At 37.9% G+C, this 19,613-nt stretch overlaps 1 protein-coding gene across 1 annotated transcript in view; it reads right to left on the reverse strand.

Annotated features, from left to right (window-relative positions):
• F5 (coagulation factor V) overlaps positions 1 to 19,613 on the reverse strand; it is an 83,565-nt gene that overhangs the window by 25,446 nt on the left and 38,506 nt on the right. Inside the window, exons 11-16 of the mRNA XM_074221964.1 lie at positions 18,206 to 18,356; positions 16,769 to 16,981; positions 8,987 to 12,455; positions 6,733 to 6,907; positions 3,785 to 4,021; positions 2,608 to 2,818 (exon numbers count right to left, since the gene is read on the reverse strand). Coding sequence (XP_074078065.1) covers positions 2,608 to 2,818; positions 3,785 to 4,021; positions 6,733 to 6,907; positions 8,987 to 12,455; positions 16,769 to 16,981; positions 18,206 to 18,356 — 4,456 coding nt within the window. The remainder of the gene's footprint in view (positions 1 to 2,607; positions 2,819 to 3,784; positions 4,022 to 6,732; positions 6,908 to 8,986; positions 12,456 to 16,768; positions 16,982 to 18,205; positions 18,357 to 19,613) is intronic.

Genomic DNA, 19,613 nt, shown 5'->3' on the forward strand with positions numbered 1-19,613 from the left:
TTCCTCCACTCCACCTCTTGGAATCTCTAACTTTTGCCACAGTTTAAGTTGTATCTCTCCCTTGTATCTATTCCTTCTCTAGTTATTTTGTATTTGCTTCACATACATTTTTATTGACTTCTCTGTGCACATGTCATCCCTGGTACCCAAGAGCACACAAGCCCCTAGAGGTTGTGAGATTTCTTATGTTTGTCACTGTATCCCCAGCATCTAGATAATGCCTGGCCCATTCTGTCAGTAAGTGTTTATTAAACTGAATTGAAGGGCTAGAGAAGAGATTTCCACCAACTGATGGAAACAATTATTTTTTCCCCACCCAGCTACCTTCGTTAGTCATTCATTCCCTGTCTAGAGAATGTCCTCAAACCATGAGACCCTATGGTGATTGTCCCCATTGAGAAAATTCAATGAGTAGCTATGCCCATAAATCTGACTTTTTCTATCCTTTTAGTCCTCATCATTGCTTTGCCTTCCTAACTTCATGCTTCTATGCATACCCATGTGTATTCAATTATCTTGCCAGAATGAAGGTCAAACTTCTAAATGGATTTAAGAACTAGCATATGTTTTTCTATTACACTTTCCAAAATCTCCCTACCCGTCTTCCCCCCCTCTTCTTTCCCCTTCTCTCTGTCTCTCTCTGTTTCTCTCTCTCTGCTGTCTCTATCTTTTGTCTCCCTCTCTGTCTCTCTCTGATGTTCTTTCTGTCTTAGTCACTCCCTGTCTTTCTCTCTCATCTCTTTGTCTCCCTCTCTGCTTCTGTTTCTCTCTCTCTCTCTCTCTCTCTCTCTCTCTCTCTCTCTCTCTCTCTCTCTCTCTCTCTCTCTCTCTCTCTCTCTCCCCCCCCATCCCCCTTCCTCCATTATGTCCTCTCTTTTTCTTCCTCTCTTCCCCTCTTTTTCTTTCCATCTCTCTTCCTCTTCCCCTTCCCCCACCCGGACCATAGTCTTTGTAAACACATTCCTTTCCTCTTATTAAGTCCTCACTCAATGTTCCTTCTAGTCTCTATGACTTGGCTATCCATTTTCCTAACACAAACACATTACTGTAGGGGTCCACGTGCTTTGGATACCTGAAGGGTATCATGAGAGTCAGAAGTGTTACGGAATCAATCTCCTCCTGGAAAAATTGTACAGTTATGAAGTTCTTATAAACATCTCGGCATGAACAAGAGCAAATGAACATTACAAATCAGGGAGTAGATTGAGGAACATTTTAGGAGGAAGGATGATGTTCATTGCTTAAAATAAATAAAAAAATTTGTTGTCTTATGTATTATTTTTCTCTCTAATGATTTTCCCCATTTCAATTTGATTCTTCTTTCACAAGATGATTAATATGGATATATGCTTAATGTAGATATGCACAAATAACTTAGATTTGCTTTCTATTAATAGGAAGAAGGAAGAGAGGGAAAGAGAAAAATGTGAAACTCAAAATCTTTTTTTTTTAAGTTTTTTTTTTGCAAGGCAAACAGGGTTAAGTGGCTTGCCCAAGGCTACACAGCTAGGTAATTGTTAAGTGTCTGAGACAGGATTTGAACCCAGGTACTCCTGACTCCAGGGCCTGTGCTTTATCCACTATGCCACCTAGCTGCCCCCAAACTCAAAATCTTAACAAAAAATGATTGCTGAAAACTATCTTCACATGTATTTGGGAAAATAAATGAAATATTTTATAAAATAAATGGAAACCTCTCTTTTATTCCTTAATTTGAACTGGAAAAGATCTCAGAGGCCATCTAATTCAACTTCTTTATTTTATAGAGGAGGAACCATGAAGTTCAGAAAGGCCAAGGTCACAATCCCAGTAGTTTTTATTATTATTATTATTATTGTTATTATTATTATTACTGACAATTGTCATCATTATTCTTAGCAACCACCATTATTACTTATCACTGTTAATATAATTTTATTAGTCATTATTAAAAATCTTTTTATTAATATAAATAACGATGATGATCATGATGAACATTTCTATAGGGCTTACTGAGTGCCAGTCACTGTGTTTTAAAATTATTATCTCATTTGGTGAAATCTCCCTCTCTCAATATAGATCAGTATATGCTCTATCACACTTAGTCTTAGAGAGGTACTGCAAAGATGAAATGACTTGCCCAGGTTCACAAAGCCAGTGGGAATCAGAAGCAGGTTTTTCTATTTCTTCCTTAGATTCACATTAGCTACAGACAGATTTAATTTGGGCAGGCTGCCTTTTTTTTTTTTTTTTGCTTCAAATTCACTATTTTAAGCCTTTAATCCAAAACCTTTCCTTCCTTCATTCCCTTACTAGGGTTCATGGAAAGAAACCCTTTGTAGGTATATATGAAATGAAAGTGGTAGTGGGGTGGGGGGTGGGAGTCTCTCTTAAGGTTTTTTCTTAAATCTCTTTAATCACCAACAGTTGGTTACTATGCACCACCCCCAGATCCTCATATTTTTTTGTGAGTTGGTTATCTGGGCTCCCGGGGACTTTAATAGAAGTCACATGTCTAAATCCTTTTAAGTAGTTCTTACAAAATCCAGGAACAAACATTGATTTTGGACTGAATTGAGGGACCCAAGCTGCTTTTATATAAAGATTAGGCCAAATTAGAGAAAGTACCATAAAACCTGTGAGTGTTTTTCCCTTCTGAGGATGAGCCTGTCCAGATCCTTTTGGACTTTTTATCAAAATACCAGCTCTTCTTTTCATCAAAGATCATAAAAAGTAGGGCAAATTCTCGCATGTCTATGGGTCTGTTGTTTTCTTTATGGAGTGTTCCTTTTCGGCAGATCAGAAGGGGGCCTATTAGGCCTGAATGGATATCTTTTTCCTGGAAGACAATAAGAACATATTTTTTTTTTACCCCTTCATCAAGACTGCAGAGTTGAGTTTTCTTTATTTGTTCCTGAGAATCAGAAATACCTTGAATACTAGCCCTAGCCTTGAGCCCTATCAATTCATTCATATTTCCTACTCTCTCTCTAAATAAAAAGTTTCTTCTTTTTTATTAAAGATTTTATTTATTTTGAGTTTTACAATCTTTTCCCCAATCTTACTTCCCTCACCCCACCAAAAGTTTCTTCTTCTAAATAAAGAGTTGGAAAGTCTACTTGTGATTTAGGTGCTTTCAAATGAAATATCTTTCTCAGGTAGTGATGCAGGCACAGAGACAGGTGCATGAATAACTTCTCACCTTCTCTGGCTCCCATGAATCTCTCTGCCATTTGGAGACCAATATAGTGTTGAGCATAGGGAGAGTATATTCTTAACTCCCCATCAGAACATTTGCAGAAATAATAGCTAGTATTTGTATCTCACTTTAAGGTTTACCAAGCACTTCAAATATGTAATATAAATAATTAAATATAAAAAGTCCTTATTTCAACTCTGTGAAGTAGGTGCTAATGTAATTTCCATTTTATGGATGAGGAAACCTAGGCTATTAAGTGACTTGCCCAGCATCACACAGCTAAAGTCTGAGGAAGGATTCAAAACTTGTCCTTTTTGATTTCTCCCTGGGCTTCTAGAAATCATATGATCTGAGAAAGGATTGTTTGTTTAAAGGGAAGATGAGAGAGAACCTTTGAAATTGGAACTGTTCCTCTGTACTTTGGTACATCGACTGTAGACTCTAGGCCACAAACCTCACCTAGAGTGTGAAGGAATATGGCACCCATTCCTCCTTCAAAGGGGAAAACAAGTCTTGAGAACTCTATAGGAATAATGATCTTTCCCCATTTCCAAGGATGAAGTTAATAGGTGGGGTTATCCAGCTAGTAATCCCTAGTCATCTTACCGGATTCACAGCTGAATAGTAGACCCAAGCTCGGCAGGCAGGCCCCGGATTTTCCGGGCCAGATCTTTCTGTTGCATGCCATACATAAGTATAACTGCCATTGGGCTGGATGGCATTGTCATCTTGATACCACTTTGGGGAATCATCTTCATAGCTTTTTCCTTCTGATGATTTTTCATAAGAGAGACCATGGGCATGAAGAGAATATGGCCTGGAGGCTAGATTTTTAAAACGAACCTAGAATTATGACAAAAAGAAACTAAATACATGCACATGATTTATAGTTGTTTTTTTTTGCAAGGCAAATGGGGTTAAGTGGCTTGCCCAAGGCCACACAGCTAGGTCATTATTAAGTGTCTGAGACCAGATTTGAACCCAGATACTCCTGACTCCAGAGCCGGTGCTTTATCCACTGCGCCACCTAGCTGCCAAATGCACATGACTTATAAAAGAACCTCTCTCTTCCCACCAATAGTTGAGACAGAAAGCCTTATATAATTTAGACCAATTGATTTACATGGCAAGAGTTTCTTAGAGTTCTCTATAGCAATGACATCATAGGTATGAACCCCCAAATTATTTTTTCTTAGAAAAAGTAATTTTTTTCCTATCTTCTTTTTGGTGTGTGTGTGTGTGTGTGTGTGTGTAGTGAAGAATAGTATGATTAAATCAGGAGATCAGTAAGATTAGGGGTAGGAGAGGAGAGTATTTCTGGTTTACTTATAGGTAAATTAAAGCAGATACTTCAAAACATTAGACACAAAATGCTTAACTTTAGATAATTTTTAGTTCAGTCATTCCAGTTGTATCCATTTTGCTATGACCCAAATTGGGGATTTCTTGACAGAGATACTAGAGTGGTTTGCCATTTCCTTCTCCAGTTCATTTTTATAGATGAGAGAACTGGGGCAAATATAGTGAAGTGACTTGCCCAGGGTCACATAGCTTCTGAGGTTGAATTTAAGCACAACCTGTTTACATAAAACCCATCATATAAATTCAATCCATTTTATTACTTCAATTTAGTTCTATAAGCAATGAGACAACTAGAGAGAATGGAAAGACCACTGGACCTCGAGTCAAGGGTTCAACATTTCTGAATCTCAGGGTCTTGATCTTTAAAGTGGAGGTAATGATAATAATATCAGTAGTATTTAAAATGCTTGATGAACAAAATAGAACAGGCACAGGAGAGACATTTGATATTGCAGAAGTTACATCTATTTTGTATATTGTTTTCTAGCACTACCCTTGTATAGAGTAAATTATTAATTAATGTTTATTGGCTTACTGTATGCTTACTGTGTCTAAAATGTCCTATGCTAGGGACTGAGGGGATTTATAAGAAAAATAAGATATGGGGCAGCTAGGTGGGGGCAGTGGATAGAGTACTGGCCCTGGAGTCAGGAGGATTTGAGTTCAAATCCAGACCCAGACACTTAATAATGACCTAGCTGTGTGACCTTGGACAAGTCACTTAACCCCATTGCCTTACCAAAAAAAAGCAAAAAAAAAAGATATGGTTCTCCACCCTCAAGGAGCTTATAATCCAATAGGAGAAAGAATTCATTTATACAAATACAACAAATATGTGAGAGAAAGACAAGGGACTCTGAGGATCATTGGAGCACTATTCAAAGATTTTGTAGGGATGATATTTATGCAAGGGTTCACTTAAGTCATAGGCTGAACTGGATGATCTCTGAGACATCTTCCAAAGTGGAGATTTTGTGACTTAATAAGGGAGGGATCACCTCAGATGAAGGGGATAAGGAAAAGCTTCCTAGAGGAGGAGCATTTGAGGTATGGGAGGAAGAAGAGGTAGGATATGGAATAAATTGTGTATATTATATTTATTATATTATTATATTATATTATATTATATTATATTATATCATATCATATTACACTATACTTAAGAAATGGCTTGATAGGGTATATGGAGAGGAGAACTCAAAGCCAGGAAGACCTGGGTTCAATCCTTTGTCTCTGAAACACACTATGTGATGATGAGTAGGCTGCTTAACCTCTCTGTGGTCTAAGTATCTATAAGACTCAAAGTTGCAGAGAAGGTGGCTACCTACATTGGTTAATGGAATTTCTTCCCCTGGAATTACCCTGTTATTAATGAAATCATAGTCCAATTCCTATCCCCATTACTATTACTACTACTATTTCCTGTCTCATTTTACAGATGATTAAATGACTGGTTCATAACCTATAACTCTTAAATCTATAGGCTTTTTAATTCTAAGTCAAATGTTCTTCTCAAGTCACATGGACTTTTATGGGCAACATCCTTTCACACTTTTGACTTTGCAGCTATCATATATACTTTCAGAAACCTGTAACTTTTATACTAATGGCATATATTACATATATAAATACATATATTTATATATACATATATGGAGAGAGAGAGAGAGAGAGAGAGAGAGAGAGAGAGAGAGAGAGAGAAACTGAGTATTCCTCACACTAATCTGGTGAAATAGAAGGGAAAGTATAACTATATACATTTTACAGATGAGAAAAATTCATCTCAAAGAAGCTCAGAGAAGTTAAGTAATCTCCCAAGGTTCAGATAGGTAACCAGGAGCAAAGCTGCTCCTCAAACTCAGAGTCTTCTCAGTACTTCCAGGGTTCTTTCCACCCCACCCTTCTACCTCTCTTGTAGTTGTTGTTCAGGTGTTTCAGTTGTATCTGACTCTTGTGACCCTATTTGGAGTATTTGGGACAAAGATACTGGAATGACTTGTAATTTCCTCCTCCAACTCACTTTCTAGATGAGGAAACTGAGGCAAACAGAGTTAAGTGACTTAGTCCAGGGTCACACAGTTAGTATCTAAAGTTGGATTTGGACTCAGGTCCTGACTCCAGACCTAGAACTCTATTGACTATTCTTCTTATCTGCCCCTGCCTCTCTTACCAATGCTTAAAACTTGACTTACTTGGATCACATCATCCACCTCAGCCCTGATAATAGGACCAAGGATCCCCAGATGTTCTTCATTCTCTCCCCGAGGATCAGGGACTGAAAAGGTACTGTCCAGGTAGCTCCGAAAAATCACTTTCTTATACACTGTGTTCTCTATGAAATCTTCTTCATCATCAGCCTTCCTCATGCTGATAAATTTGGAAGGAAAAGATAATGAGGCAGAAAAGATTAGAGAAGGTTAGAAAAACTGCATTAATAGAATTTCCTCTTCCCCCTCCCCCCAAACCCCCTGCTTTTTTCTAGATGACTCAAGCTAATACAGAGAATTATATCATATTTGTATAAGGTACACCTTTTTAAAATCAGCTATGGCTTGTATAAAACCTAAGCACAGCTTATAGATAATTATTTTTAGTGTTTGTCTATGTAACATTTTTTTCTTTTCAAAGACAGCTCATTTTAAAGGTGTGTTCCATGTTCAGTTAAAACTCATTTTTAAGGAGTTGTTGGCACATAGCCCTTTATGATAAAAGCAGGCAAATACACAAAACTTCACTGCCATTGTTCAAGCATTAAGGGAGATTTTGGTGGCATCCTTATTTTAGGACTCTGGCAGAATAGAAACCATTTATTTCTCCCTTTATCTTTCTCCTTGAAATATTCAAGGGGACAGCTAGGTGCCACAGTAGTTACCTGAAGTCAGGAGGACTTGTTCCAAAACTAGCTCAGATGCTCACTACCTGTGTGACCCTGGGCAAGTCACTTAACCCCAATTGTCTAAAAAGAACCTACCAAGAAATAGTCAAGCATCATCTTAAACTTCCCCAAAGGACAGAACTAAATAGAATGAGTAGAAATTGCAAAAAGGCCAGTTTTGGCTTGATTTAAATAAACTTTACCTAACAATCAGAATTTGATGGTAGAGAGAAATGAGACCTAGAGAAAGAATATGTTGGGGAGAGGACTTATTTGAAGTGGAGATGTCTAAATTTGTACATCTCATGTTTCTTTTGATATACTTGAACCTTCACTCTGAGATTAACTTCTACCTACACTAGGAATCTTATATGTACTTATTTATTTACTTATTTATTTCCCTTGAGAAAGGGAGCTCCCTGAGAACAGGATGTGTTTTTGCTTTTTCTTTGTTTTCCTAATTGTTTAGCATAGTGTCACAGGGATAGTGCTTGATAATTGTTTGACTTAGTGTTAATAATCATTAGCATCTCTAAAGCCCATATATGAGGAGACCGATAATAATAGCAGATCAAAGAGGGTTAGGATCTGTATTAGTGGAGGTAATGTCTATATTGGTAAAATCATTAAATGCTTCCTTTTAATTTAAGGCAGAACAACTCCATTCTAACAGTGACTTCAGGATTCAGCCTCTATCCAAAGAGAAATGGCAGATGCAGGAATTTCAGTCACTACAAGAGATCAGACTATGGAGAGCTCCTATCTGCTCCTATGAGTTGGCCCTTTTCAGAGATGTCCAATTGGTCATTCCAAAAAAATCGTATTTCCATTGGAGACTTTGCTAGGTCATTGTAAGTGAGACACCTATTAAGTTTTGCTAGGTCATTGTAAGTAAGACACCTATTAAGTCCTACACTTCTAAAATCTAATCAAGTTTCTCCCTTACTTTCCTTTACTGGGGTGCTGTATGCAGGGAAATAATGAATGCAAGGTGATTTGCAAAGCTTAAGGGGCTGGGTAAATATCAACTACTACTTAATCAAGTAAGCTTTAATTTCATTGCTACAAAGTGAAGTGTTTGTGAGAAAAGTGCTTTGTTAACTTAGAAAGGAATGATTTTTTTACCATGTACTGGCTTTTAAAAATTAAGATTGTGCTCCTCCTGCTTGCCACTGATATCTTAAGGATTTTCAACTGAATTCATGATGCTACCAAAAGACTCTAATAGATCCATAATTTAATTGATATGGGTGTTCCCTCCAATAATACATCTGCACCTGCCTATTCTGTGCAACTTGTGTCCATTTCCTTCTATAGGTTCACCATAGGAAGTCTATCTACTATGATGAAGTCCTTCCTTATGTTCACTTGAATATCAGTGGAACATGCAGGCTGCCCAGTCATTATCCCTTCCTCTAACCATATGAAGGTTCTCTGTATAGCAAACCAAGTAAAATCCATTTATTGGTCATTGGAAAGGAAAAAAGGGGGTCTGTGACTGAGAACAGAAGTAGCCCTTTTATCCTCAGTGAATAGGAAAGGTTTAAGATATAAAAGGAAATTTTCCAAACCTTTTTGAGAATTTGGAATAATCCCAAAGTACTTCCTCAGCGGCAATATAGTAATTTTTTCTATTTCCTTTTTGGCTTCGGAGATACCATGCAGCAATATTGTCAGGGTTGCGGTGTGATCTTATATCAGTCCTTATATCTGTTTGATAAGGGTCATCATAAAGTACATAGATGTCTTCAGCATAATCATCATCTTCTTCAGTGTCTTTGACATCCTGCCCTGGAATATACTCAACATAACCCCCATCAGATTTGGTAACACCTACTATAACTTCTGGATTAAATTGTTTTGGTATCAATGGAAGTGATGGGGGTATTGATTCAAGGAGTGGAGAAGCGGGTGTCTGACTCAGATCTGGAGAGAATTCTGAAGTGGGGAATATGGGGGCAACCTCTGGTAAGAAATAGGTCTGATTCACATTCAAAGTAGAGGAAGTCCAATTGACATCTGGAGGGAAGGATGCTTCATAGAAGTCTGAATGGGTAGTTGTCTCATAGAGATCTGAAGGGAAAGGGGTCTCATTAAGCTCTGGAGAAAAGAATGTTATGTCATAGGGGTCTAAAGGGGTAGCTGTCTCATAGAGATCTGGAGGGGAGGATGCTTCATAGAGTTCTGAAGGGACTGTCTCATAGAGATCTAGAGAAGAGGGTACTTCATAGAAGTCTGAAGGGGGAGCTGTCTCATAAAGATCTGGAAAAGAGGATGCTTCATGGAGGTCTGAAGGGGGAGCTGTCTCATAGAAATCTGGAAGAGAGGATGCTTCATAGAGGTCTGAAGGGGGAGTTGCCCCATAGAGATCTGAAGGGGAGGCTGCTTCATAGAGGTCTGAAGAGGGAGTTGCCCCATAGAGATCTGAAGGGGAGGCTGCTTCATAGAGGTCTGAAGGGGGAGCTGTCTCATAGAGGTCTGAAGGGGGAGTTGTCTCATAGGGGTCTGAAGGGGGAGCTGTCTCATAAAGATCTGGAAGAGAGGATGCTTCATAGAGGACTGAAGGGGGAGTTGCCCCATAGAGATCTGAAGGGGAGGCTGCTTCATAGAGGTCTGAAGGGGGAGTTGCCCCAAAGAGATCTGAAGGTGAGGCTGCTTCATAGAGGTCTGAAGGGGTAGCTGTCTCATAGAGGTCTGAAGGGGGAACTGTCTCATAGAGGTCTGAAGGGGGAGCTGTCTCGTAGAGGTCTGGAGGGGGAGTTGTCTCATAGGGGTCTGAAGGGAGAGTTGCCCCATAGAGATCTGAAGGTGAGGCTGCTTCATAGAGGTCTGAAGGGGTAGCTGTCTCATAGAGGTCTGAAGGGGTAGCTGTCTCATAGAGGTCTGAAGGGGTAGCTGTCTCATAGAGGTCTGAAGGGGGAGCTGTCTCATAGGGGTCTGAAGGGGGAGCTGTCTCGTAGAGGTCTGAAGGGGTAGCTGTCTCGTAGAGGTCTGAAGGGGTAGCTGTCTCGTAGAGGTCTGAAGGGGTAGCTGTCTCGTAGAGGTCTGAAGGGGTAGCTGTCTCGTAGAGGTCTGAAGGGGTAGCTGTCTCGTAGAGGTCTGAAGGGGTAGCTGTCTCGTAGAGGTCTGAAGGGGTAGCTGTCTCGTAGAGGTCTGAAGGGGTAGCTGTCTCGTAGAGGTCTGAAGGGGTAGCTGTCTCGTAGAGGTCTGAAGGGGTAGCTGTCTCGTAGAGGTCTGAAGGGGTAGCTGTCTCGTAGAGGTCTGAAGGGGTAGCTGTCTCATAGAGGTCTGAAGGGGTAGCTGTCTCGTAGAGGTCTGGAGGGGGAGTTGTCTCATAGGGGTCTGAAGGGAGAGTTGCCCCATAGAGATCTGAAGGTGAGGCTGCTTCATAGAGGTCTGAAGGGGTAGCTGTCTCATAGAGGTCTGAAGGGGGAGCTGTCTCATAGAGGTCTGAAGGGGGAGCTGTCTCATAGGGGTCTGAAGGGGGAACTGTCTCATAGAGGTCTGAAGGGAAAGCTGTCTCATAGAGATCTGGAAGAGAGGATGCTTCGTGGAGGTCTGAAGGGGGAGCTGTCTCATAGAAGAAGAGAGAGAAAGGAATCTGATTAAGATCTGGAAGGGAAGCTGTCTGATAGAAATCTGGAGGATGAGCTATTGAAACAGGGTCTAAAGTCGAGAATGTTTGGCTGAGCTTTTGATCAGAGGATATCTCACTAAACTCTGGTGGGGGAAATGTCTGATTTGGGTCCACGGTGGGGAAATTCTGATCAAACTCTGAAGTAGGGGATATTTGTTCTTGGTCCTCAGGGGATGGAATCTCATTGGATTCATTGAGAAAGATGGAATGATTGGACCCCCTGTACCTGTTCAATGCAGAATTGTGCCTTCCTTTTAGTGGCTTGAAACCTCTTGGGGACATGAGTAAATTGTGTGTAAACTTATTAACTCTTTTCCTTTTTCGTGTCTTAATCAAACCTGAAGATTTCCTGAACCTACCATTTTCTCTGTTCTTTCCTATTTTTACAGGTTCATGCCAATTAACAGAAGGAATTTCTTCTCTCCAAGATGTGGTAGCATCCTGGGGGCTATTCAGACTCTTTTCTTCAACCTTATTTTCATTTGTATCTTTGATGATTTTATAGCTTCCTTTTTCAGAAACCAAATTCCATTTCCCATTCAAAACCTTTGGTGAATTCTTCTGGTTAACAAGTACCAGACCATCTAGAAGACCCTGTATTCCTGTCCTGGGGGTGAGAATGTCACTGTTCTGGAGATCAGGTTGTTCCAGAGTTAAATTCACCTTCACATTACCTGTTGGTAGTTCTACCTCTGTATGTCTGGATTGTGCTGATGTATTTCTTCCTGTCTCAAGTTGATTAACTGAGGTAGTAATAAATTTGGAAGTCTCATTGGCCTGGCTGGCTTCCTTCTTAGCATCTTCTTGGCTTTGGAATTCTTCATAAAGAGGCGACAAAGTTGTCTCCATGGCAGTTGAAATTATATCTTTCTTGACATGTTCTTCAGAATGGAGCCTGGAATTCTTCAGAATGGAGTCTAAAGAGTGTAATGCAATGGAGTGTGTCCCTGTAGTAGTAATGTTCTCCAAGAGAGGTCCAGTTGTTGTGATTACTGAGGAAGGAAGAGTGGCTTGATGTTTGGGAATGATATTAAGGTCTTTGGAGGAAGACTGAGAGGAATTCAAAGATTCATTCACATTTAGAGGAGTCATTTCAGAGGTGTCCTCCAAAAACAAAGCAGTTAGATTGAGAAGCTCATCTCCCTCCTGAGGTCCTGATGAATTTTTAAATGATCTAAGACCAAGCTGCATAGCCAGTTCATCCTGGTAATCACTATCATCATCTGTCAAATCTGGCATATTTCTCATATTGATTGTATTCTTCTCTGTGACAACTTTTTCCATACTGTCATCAAATAAAATGTCATAATCTCCATCTTCCCGTTTACATTTAACATCCCTGAATCGCAGCCTGACGTTTTGGCTTCTCTGGTTGGAACTTATAGAAGATAGCATCCATGTTCCTACAAAAATAGAAGAGAAAACTGTTGGTCCAAGAAACATGTCAAATCTGCTTAAAGACTCAAAGCTATTTTCGAAGGCAATTCCTAACCTGTTTTGAATTTACATAAGAAAGGATGGGTCAGGAATCAGAGGTCCTTGATAACATAATCTCTATTCTCCAATGCATAAAAAGCAATAAAAATAGGTAAATTAGATAATATATATAAAACACTAAATATATAAATATAAATATTCTATATATCTATATCTATATCTGTCTCTGTCTCTGTCTCTGTCTCTGTCTCTCTCTATCTCTATCTCTGTCTATCTGAAATGTTTGTCCTTCATTCCCAATGAAGACTATGTCATCAGGGAGGTGATGCCATACAAGCACAGGCACGTGAATTGGAGTGAGGTGAGGCTGTGCCAAGTCAGCAGCCTCACTTTCTCCTCCAGAGACATTTGGGTCCATCAGCTAGATCAGAATGACTGGAGATGGCCCTAGATATGAGGGAATCATGGTTAAGCGACTTGCCCAAGGTCTCATAGTTAGTAAATATCAGAAGCTGAATTTGAACTTCCATCGTCCTGACTACAAGGTCAGTGTTCTATCCATTGTACCACCTAGCTGCCCCATATGTATAAATACATATATGTATATATAATATATATATATATATACATATGTAATATACATACATATATGTGATAACTTTGAATAGCCCTACCTTATTTAAATGAAATTCACTCACAAGTTAAGACATTCCCCCTCTTTGAGAATGAAGGATAAAGAACAACAAAATCCCATTCTGTTAATCTCATTTTATTTATTTATATATATATATATATAAAATATATATATACTCCATAAACCCCAAACATGATTGTTTTCTACTTGTAATATATAATAATAATAATAATAATAATAATAATAATAATAATAATAATAATAATAATAATAGTGTTCATACTTATATGTATGGATACATATACACATGCATATATATATATATATATACATATATATGTATATACTTTGGGTTTTCTTTATACAAAAATAGTCTATGCCTAATTTGGAATGCTGTTATCAGTCCTATTTCAAGAACTTGTCTAGTTGCAACATATCTATTTCAGTCAGCAAGGCTTGTGCAGCATGGATTAAATTCATTTCTCTGGAATCAATAAAACAGGTTTTTTAACTTCGGAGTCAGTATTCTTTCTTCAATATCACATTACATTTTAGGGCTACTTGATTTATTACTATTCTAGGGTTTGATTTTATTTTGTTTTGATTGCACATGCCTATTTCATTGATTTGTTCTCTCATTTGTGGATGAAGATCTTTTAGAAATAAATGCCTTCCCTTTAAGGATGGTGGCATACATACTATAAGCTTTGAGGTATTGTCTCATGGTTGTCATGTCAATTATACAAGACTGAGCATCCACATAAAATAGAAAAGTTCAGCTAAAATTGAATGTTTTGCCTTCATGATCTTTGGAAACACTTAACTATTTGACAATTTGTATCTTCCATTTTCATATAATGTTAGCCCTTGTGGAGGAATGACCTGAGTGCATATAGCAACATGTCTAAGAGTGTGTTTTTTCTTCTTTTTTTAGGTGAGGATGAGAAAGGAAGGTATTGGTCATCTTCTGAACTCAGTTTCACAATCACTTCTCGAATGAATTCAATTAAATCAACCATAATTTCAGGGGGGATTCCCAAGGGGGCAACAATCTCTTCTGATGAAGATTGACACCTGCCTCACATTCATTAAGATGAGAGTTTTTGATATCTGGCTTGGCCACTGAGTTACTTGACCAGTGTTTGTCAAACACAGGACTTGAATCCAGATCCTCCTGCCTCCAAGTTTAACTATCTTCTATGATCTTGTTCTTTCTTTTTTTTTCTTTTTTCTTTTTTTCAAGGCAATGGGGTTAAGTGATTTGCCCAAGGTCACACAGCTAGGTAATTATTAAATGTCTCAGGCTGGATTTGAACTCAGGTCCTCCTGACTCCGGGACCAGTGCTCCATCCACTGCACCACCAAGCTATCCCAATCTTTTTCTTTCTTAAGCTAAAAACTTGGGGAATAGTAAGAGAGTGTAGAAAGAGAATTGGGACTATTATTGGTAAAAGTAGAAATCAAATAAGTGGTAAAAAAAATTTTAGTGAACTCAAGATGTTTTCAAACTACTTAGAAGTGATATGAAAGCCAATCCAATCTAATACAATAAAGATCCTCTATTTTCCAAATGTGGGTATACCTTCCACTAATGTAGATTGCAAACCTTCTCTACCAAAGTAGACAGCCACCATGACCTAGTTGTCAAGAACTGGTGATAACTCTTCTTAGAGAATTTTAAGACAACAGACAGTCCATTGTGGAGTCTGTCTAGTCTTTCCAGTTTGATTGGACCTGCTAGAGCTTATGATCCACTGTTAGAGTCTTCCAGAAACCAGTCACCTGCACAACACAGTAAATTATCAGAATAGGAGTTAATATTTCCTATAATTTTAGTTACTATGCAAGCTTTATATCTATTGAAGACTCATAAGAGCAAAACATTTCTATCTTTCTAATGATGGGGCTGTATGTGATCTTAATAATGGAAAAGTATGGGTTCACGTTGAAAAAAGGGATTTTTTTAGCATAAAAATTGTTTTTCCCTCTAAACACTTAGAACTGGGGGAGATAAATGAAGGCAAAGAGCTAAAGGACTGAATTCATCAATATTAATGAGAGATGAATATGGCAAGTCACAAAAGTGAAAGCAAGCACAAGAAGGCATAAATCATGTGTGAAAGATCAGTCCAAGAAATCAGTACCACAATCCCTGGACTGCAAAAACTTGGTTATGACCAGGCAGCTAGGTGACATGTGAATAAAGCAATGGACCTGAAACTAGGAAAACCTGAGTTCAAATGTGATGATACTTCTTAGCTATGTGACCCTGAACAAATCATTTAACCTTTGACTGCCTCAATTTCTTCAAATGTAAAATGGAGATGATGACAGTACTTACCTTCAAATGTGTGAGGACAAAATGAAATAATATATGTAAAGTGCTTCACAAACCTCAAAACACCATATAAATGTGACTTGCTTTGATTATCATCTAATTTGTATCTAATAAATATTATTTTTTGATTGCCTTAACACTTTTGCCCAACTGTAGTCTATAGTAATTGTAGTCATGGTATTTCATGGCATAAGATCAAACTAGGAGGCTGCTGGCAAAACTCCTGAGTTTTCAGACACCAAATTAAAAAAAATTGGAAATGTTTTATAAAATAAATAAAAATACAGTACAACATAGATAATGCTCATTTGTGGTTTTCTAAATCAACATGTTTCCCCCCTCCCCTAGTGATCATTTTGGAGGGCTTAGTGGTCCTATTCCTGTTTGAATTTGATACCACTGTTAGAGGGAGGTAGACAACATTATTACCACTGGTACCTTTAGAAAACCTAATGTATGATTTCTGCAAATGGCACCAAATTTGGGAGAAAAGACTAGGTGAGGATTATGAATATGACTAGTGCAGATCATAACAATGACTGGACAGGATGGGGGGACCTTGAAGAAGTGTAGTATAGTGGGCAGGGAACTGGACCATTTTATTCTCATGATGACCCTGGGAGATAGGTATTATCATCATCCCCATTTTGCAGATGAGAAAACTTTGGCAGACAAGAGCTTAAATGATTTGTACAGTCACCATAAGAATAAAATGAGAAAATATGTTTGAAGCACTTTGTGAACTTTAAAGTTCAATTTAAATATTAGCTAGTATCATTGTAAAGCCTTCTATAAAACATTAAAGAATGAAATAAAATTGGGCTTTGATTGTCATGGCCACTCGTTGTAGGAATTATTAATTGTGCTCTCCTGGTTGCCTTCCCTTTGGAAATGGTGTCAGTGGAGTTGTGATAGTTGGGTCCATGAGGTTATGCGGTACACTTGTGTACTATTCCATATTTTGCCCAAGAGAGGTTACTTCTATCCCTAAGAAGAGAGATATGTGTGATGAAAAGACATGGACCAATGTTAGTGAATGCTTCATCTCTTAGAACACTTCATCTCTGAACCACCCAACACCTGAAGGTGTGTCTGTGCTTGGATCTTGTGAATTCTGACAAAGCCCTTAAGGAATTAGCAGTATAAGTAATTTCATTTGTAGGGATCAAAGGACTAAGCAGCATCATGCTAGTAATACATATAATATTTAATTATAATAATGGTAATATACAAATAAAAATAATAACTGCAGAAAGTAGATGAAATGGAAACTACTAGGGCTCTTCCATGATGCCCAGGCTACTCACCCACATTATCCATTGTGACAGTTACAGATTCCCCACTCATAGGGAAGAGAGTCAGGACATCCTCATGTCTTCTTCCATATAAGAATGAGTGGCCAGTCAAGTGAAGGGTCAGAATCTCATCCTGGATACCCACACTGCAAAAGTGCCACTGGACAGTGTCCTCGAAACAAAATCCCAGGGTCGGTATAGTCTCAGGTAAAAATCCATTTATTGCTAAAAGAAATTGAATCAGTTAAAACACCAGCCTCCCACCAACCCTGCACCACTGAAGAAAATTTTATCTAATTACCCAGGAAGAATTATGTCCTGGAATGGATATGCTTACTCAAGTCAAAACCACTAACACTGAAGCATTTATTATTAAGTATCCACCTTGCTGGAGGTATCTGAGGAATATGGGGGAGAGAGGGAAGAGAGAGGATATGTGATTAGGATCCCCAGTTTTAAGCCTCCCAAATGAAATGTATTCTACTCATTGAATTGAGCTCAAGAAAATATTATTTATTCAACAAAAATTAGAATCATAAAAATATATCATTTTAGGATCAAGAGCAATGTAAAAATCACTTTGTACATCCCCCTTGTTTTATGAACACCTACTCTATTCAAGGCCCTTTGATAGTATCTGCCTTTAAAGTCCTTCAATTATATCCTGAAGGACAGGGTGAAGAATGTCAGTTCCCGAACAAATGGGTAAAAGCAGAACAATATAAGGGATATGAGAGATTAAATGATTTTGTCTCTCAGTGGTGGTGGTGGGGATAATGTACAAAACAGAGAAGACCAATGAACATATTCTTTAATTAAGGACCAATCTTTAATTGTCAATTGTGATCATTAAAGAAAAAATAAAGCCTTTCTTAGTATTATTTGTAATTATCAATAAATGGTGTTTGAATTTTCATAGATCATTGCAATCTTTACCTGTTAGTAGTAGTAATAAAGGTACAGATTGTATCTACACTAAACAGTAATTATCTGTTTAATAAATGTGCTCATGGAACTTCTCCAGCATACAATAGATCCTGAAAGGATTTTGGTCATGACATTTATATGAGCAAAATAAATTTCAATGATAAAAGTAAACAAAAAGTTGATATCTGACCCCTAACTCCAACCTTTCATCACATATGGAAAAGCCCTGATATTTTCAGATCGGTCTCTTTGGTTATCTGAAATTGAATGAACAAATGATGGAAAAAAATTCAACTCAATTGAGGCTTGCAATTCGATGAGTACATGATGATCACCTTGGTAGCCAATAGAAAGAACAGTCTTGATGATGAACACTATCCCTTGTCACAATCAGATTGCTATAATGACATCCTTGGCTTTTGATCATAGAATATTAGAACTGTAAAAAATTTAAAAGTTCATATCATGCATGTCTATAGACAAGATTACTTGTATATTAATCCCAGAAGAGTTTCTACTTACTGCTCTTGATGTTGGACTCATAAAATTTTGGATCATTTCGTTTCACAGAAGAGGGATTTTCACAAAATCTGTTGATATTGTCCTCAATGTACCAGCTTTTGTTCTCATCAAATACAGCAAACACAGCTTGTTGCTCAGAATCTGCTGTCCTCTGTAAGAAAAAAAATTGCATTATTCACAAAATGTTCATTTTTTCCATTCTTTACCTTCTAAATACCTTTTCTAATTCAAATCTGAGTTTTAAACATAGCGCAACTCTGGAGATCAGGCCTCTCAAATCTGTTCTTTATTTAAGTATTTGTTAATCAATTAATAATTATTTATTAGAGGGCACTTAGCTAAGTGACCCAGTGGATAGAGCACTGACCCTGAAGTCAGGAGGACCTGAGCTCAAATCCAGCCTCAGATACTTAATAATTACCTAATTGTGTGAACTTGGGCAAATCACAACCTCGTTGTCTTGCCAAAAAAATCAAAACAACACCCCCCCCCAAATCCCAATTATTTATTAGAGACAAAGAACTTCAGGACTTTGAAAAATATTAAAATCAACCTAAATTTACTATGACTTAAATATACCCTTTGCAGTGCTGAAGAAAACAAACAAAATAGGAAAGAAGCAGTCAGGGGTTTGCTGGAACTAGATTGGATGATTCAGCTCAGGAGACCTTATTTTTAGAGGTTTGCTATATTGTTTTATTGATTATCCAGACTTAAGAAAGTGATGGAGAAAATGCTAAAGATGCAGATTAAACTTAAAAGTGTATCCTGTTTTCAACAAGCATATCCCTGGTTAACATTTACTATGTACCCTTCAATTTCAAAAGATTAAAATGGAAGTACATTCTATTAAAACTGGTCACTATATGGCACAGTAGATAGAGCTCCTAGCATGGAATCAAATCCTGAGTTCAAATGTGCCTCAGTTAGCTGTGTGACCCTGCATAAGTCACTTCACCCTGTTGCCTCAGTTTCTTCATCTGTAAAATAAGCTAGAGAAGGAAATGACAAGCTATTACAGTATCTTTGTCAAGAAAACCCTAAATGGTATAAAAAAAGAGTCAAACCTGTCTGAAATGACTAAAATAAATCATTTCATGGCTGAAACATATAGGTTCCAGGACTATTCTATTTGTAGATAATTGAACATTGACTGTATGTGCTCCCCAGAGGATTAATCCTCAGATTCAGAGCTGCCAAACTATGAAATCATGCTAACTGGGTCAATTTTAGACAAAACCAAAGAGTGGCATAATAGAAAGAGCAAAGGACTCAAGAAGACTTGAGTTTGGATTCCAACTCTGTTACTTTTTGATCTACCTGTGTGACCTTAAGACAAAATACATCCTCATCAGGCCTACATTTCTTGATCTAAAATTTTGAATATTGATATAGATGATCTCTTAGC

This window comes from Macrotis lagotis, chromosome 2 (assembly GCF_037893015.1).
Source record: "Macrotis lagotis isolate mMagLag1 chromosome 2, bilby.v1.9.chrom.fasta, whole genome shotgun sequence".
Classification (NCBI taxonomy): Eukaryota; Metazoa; Chordata; class Mammalia; order Peramelemorphia; family Peramelidae; genus Macrotis; species Macrotis lagotis.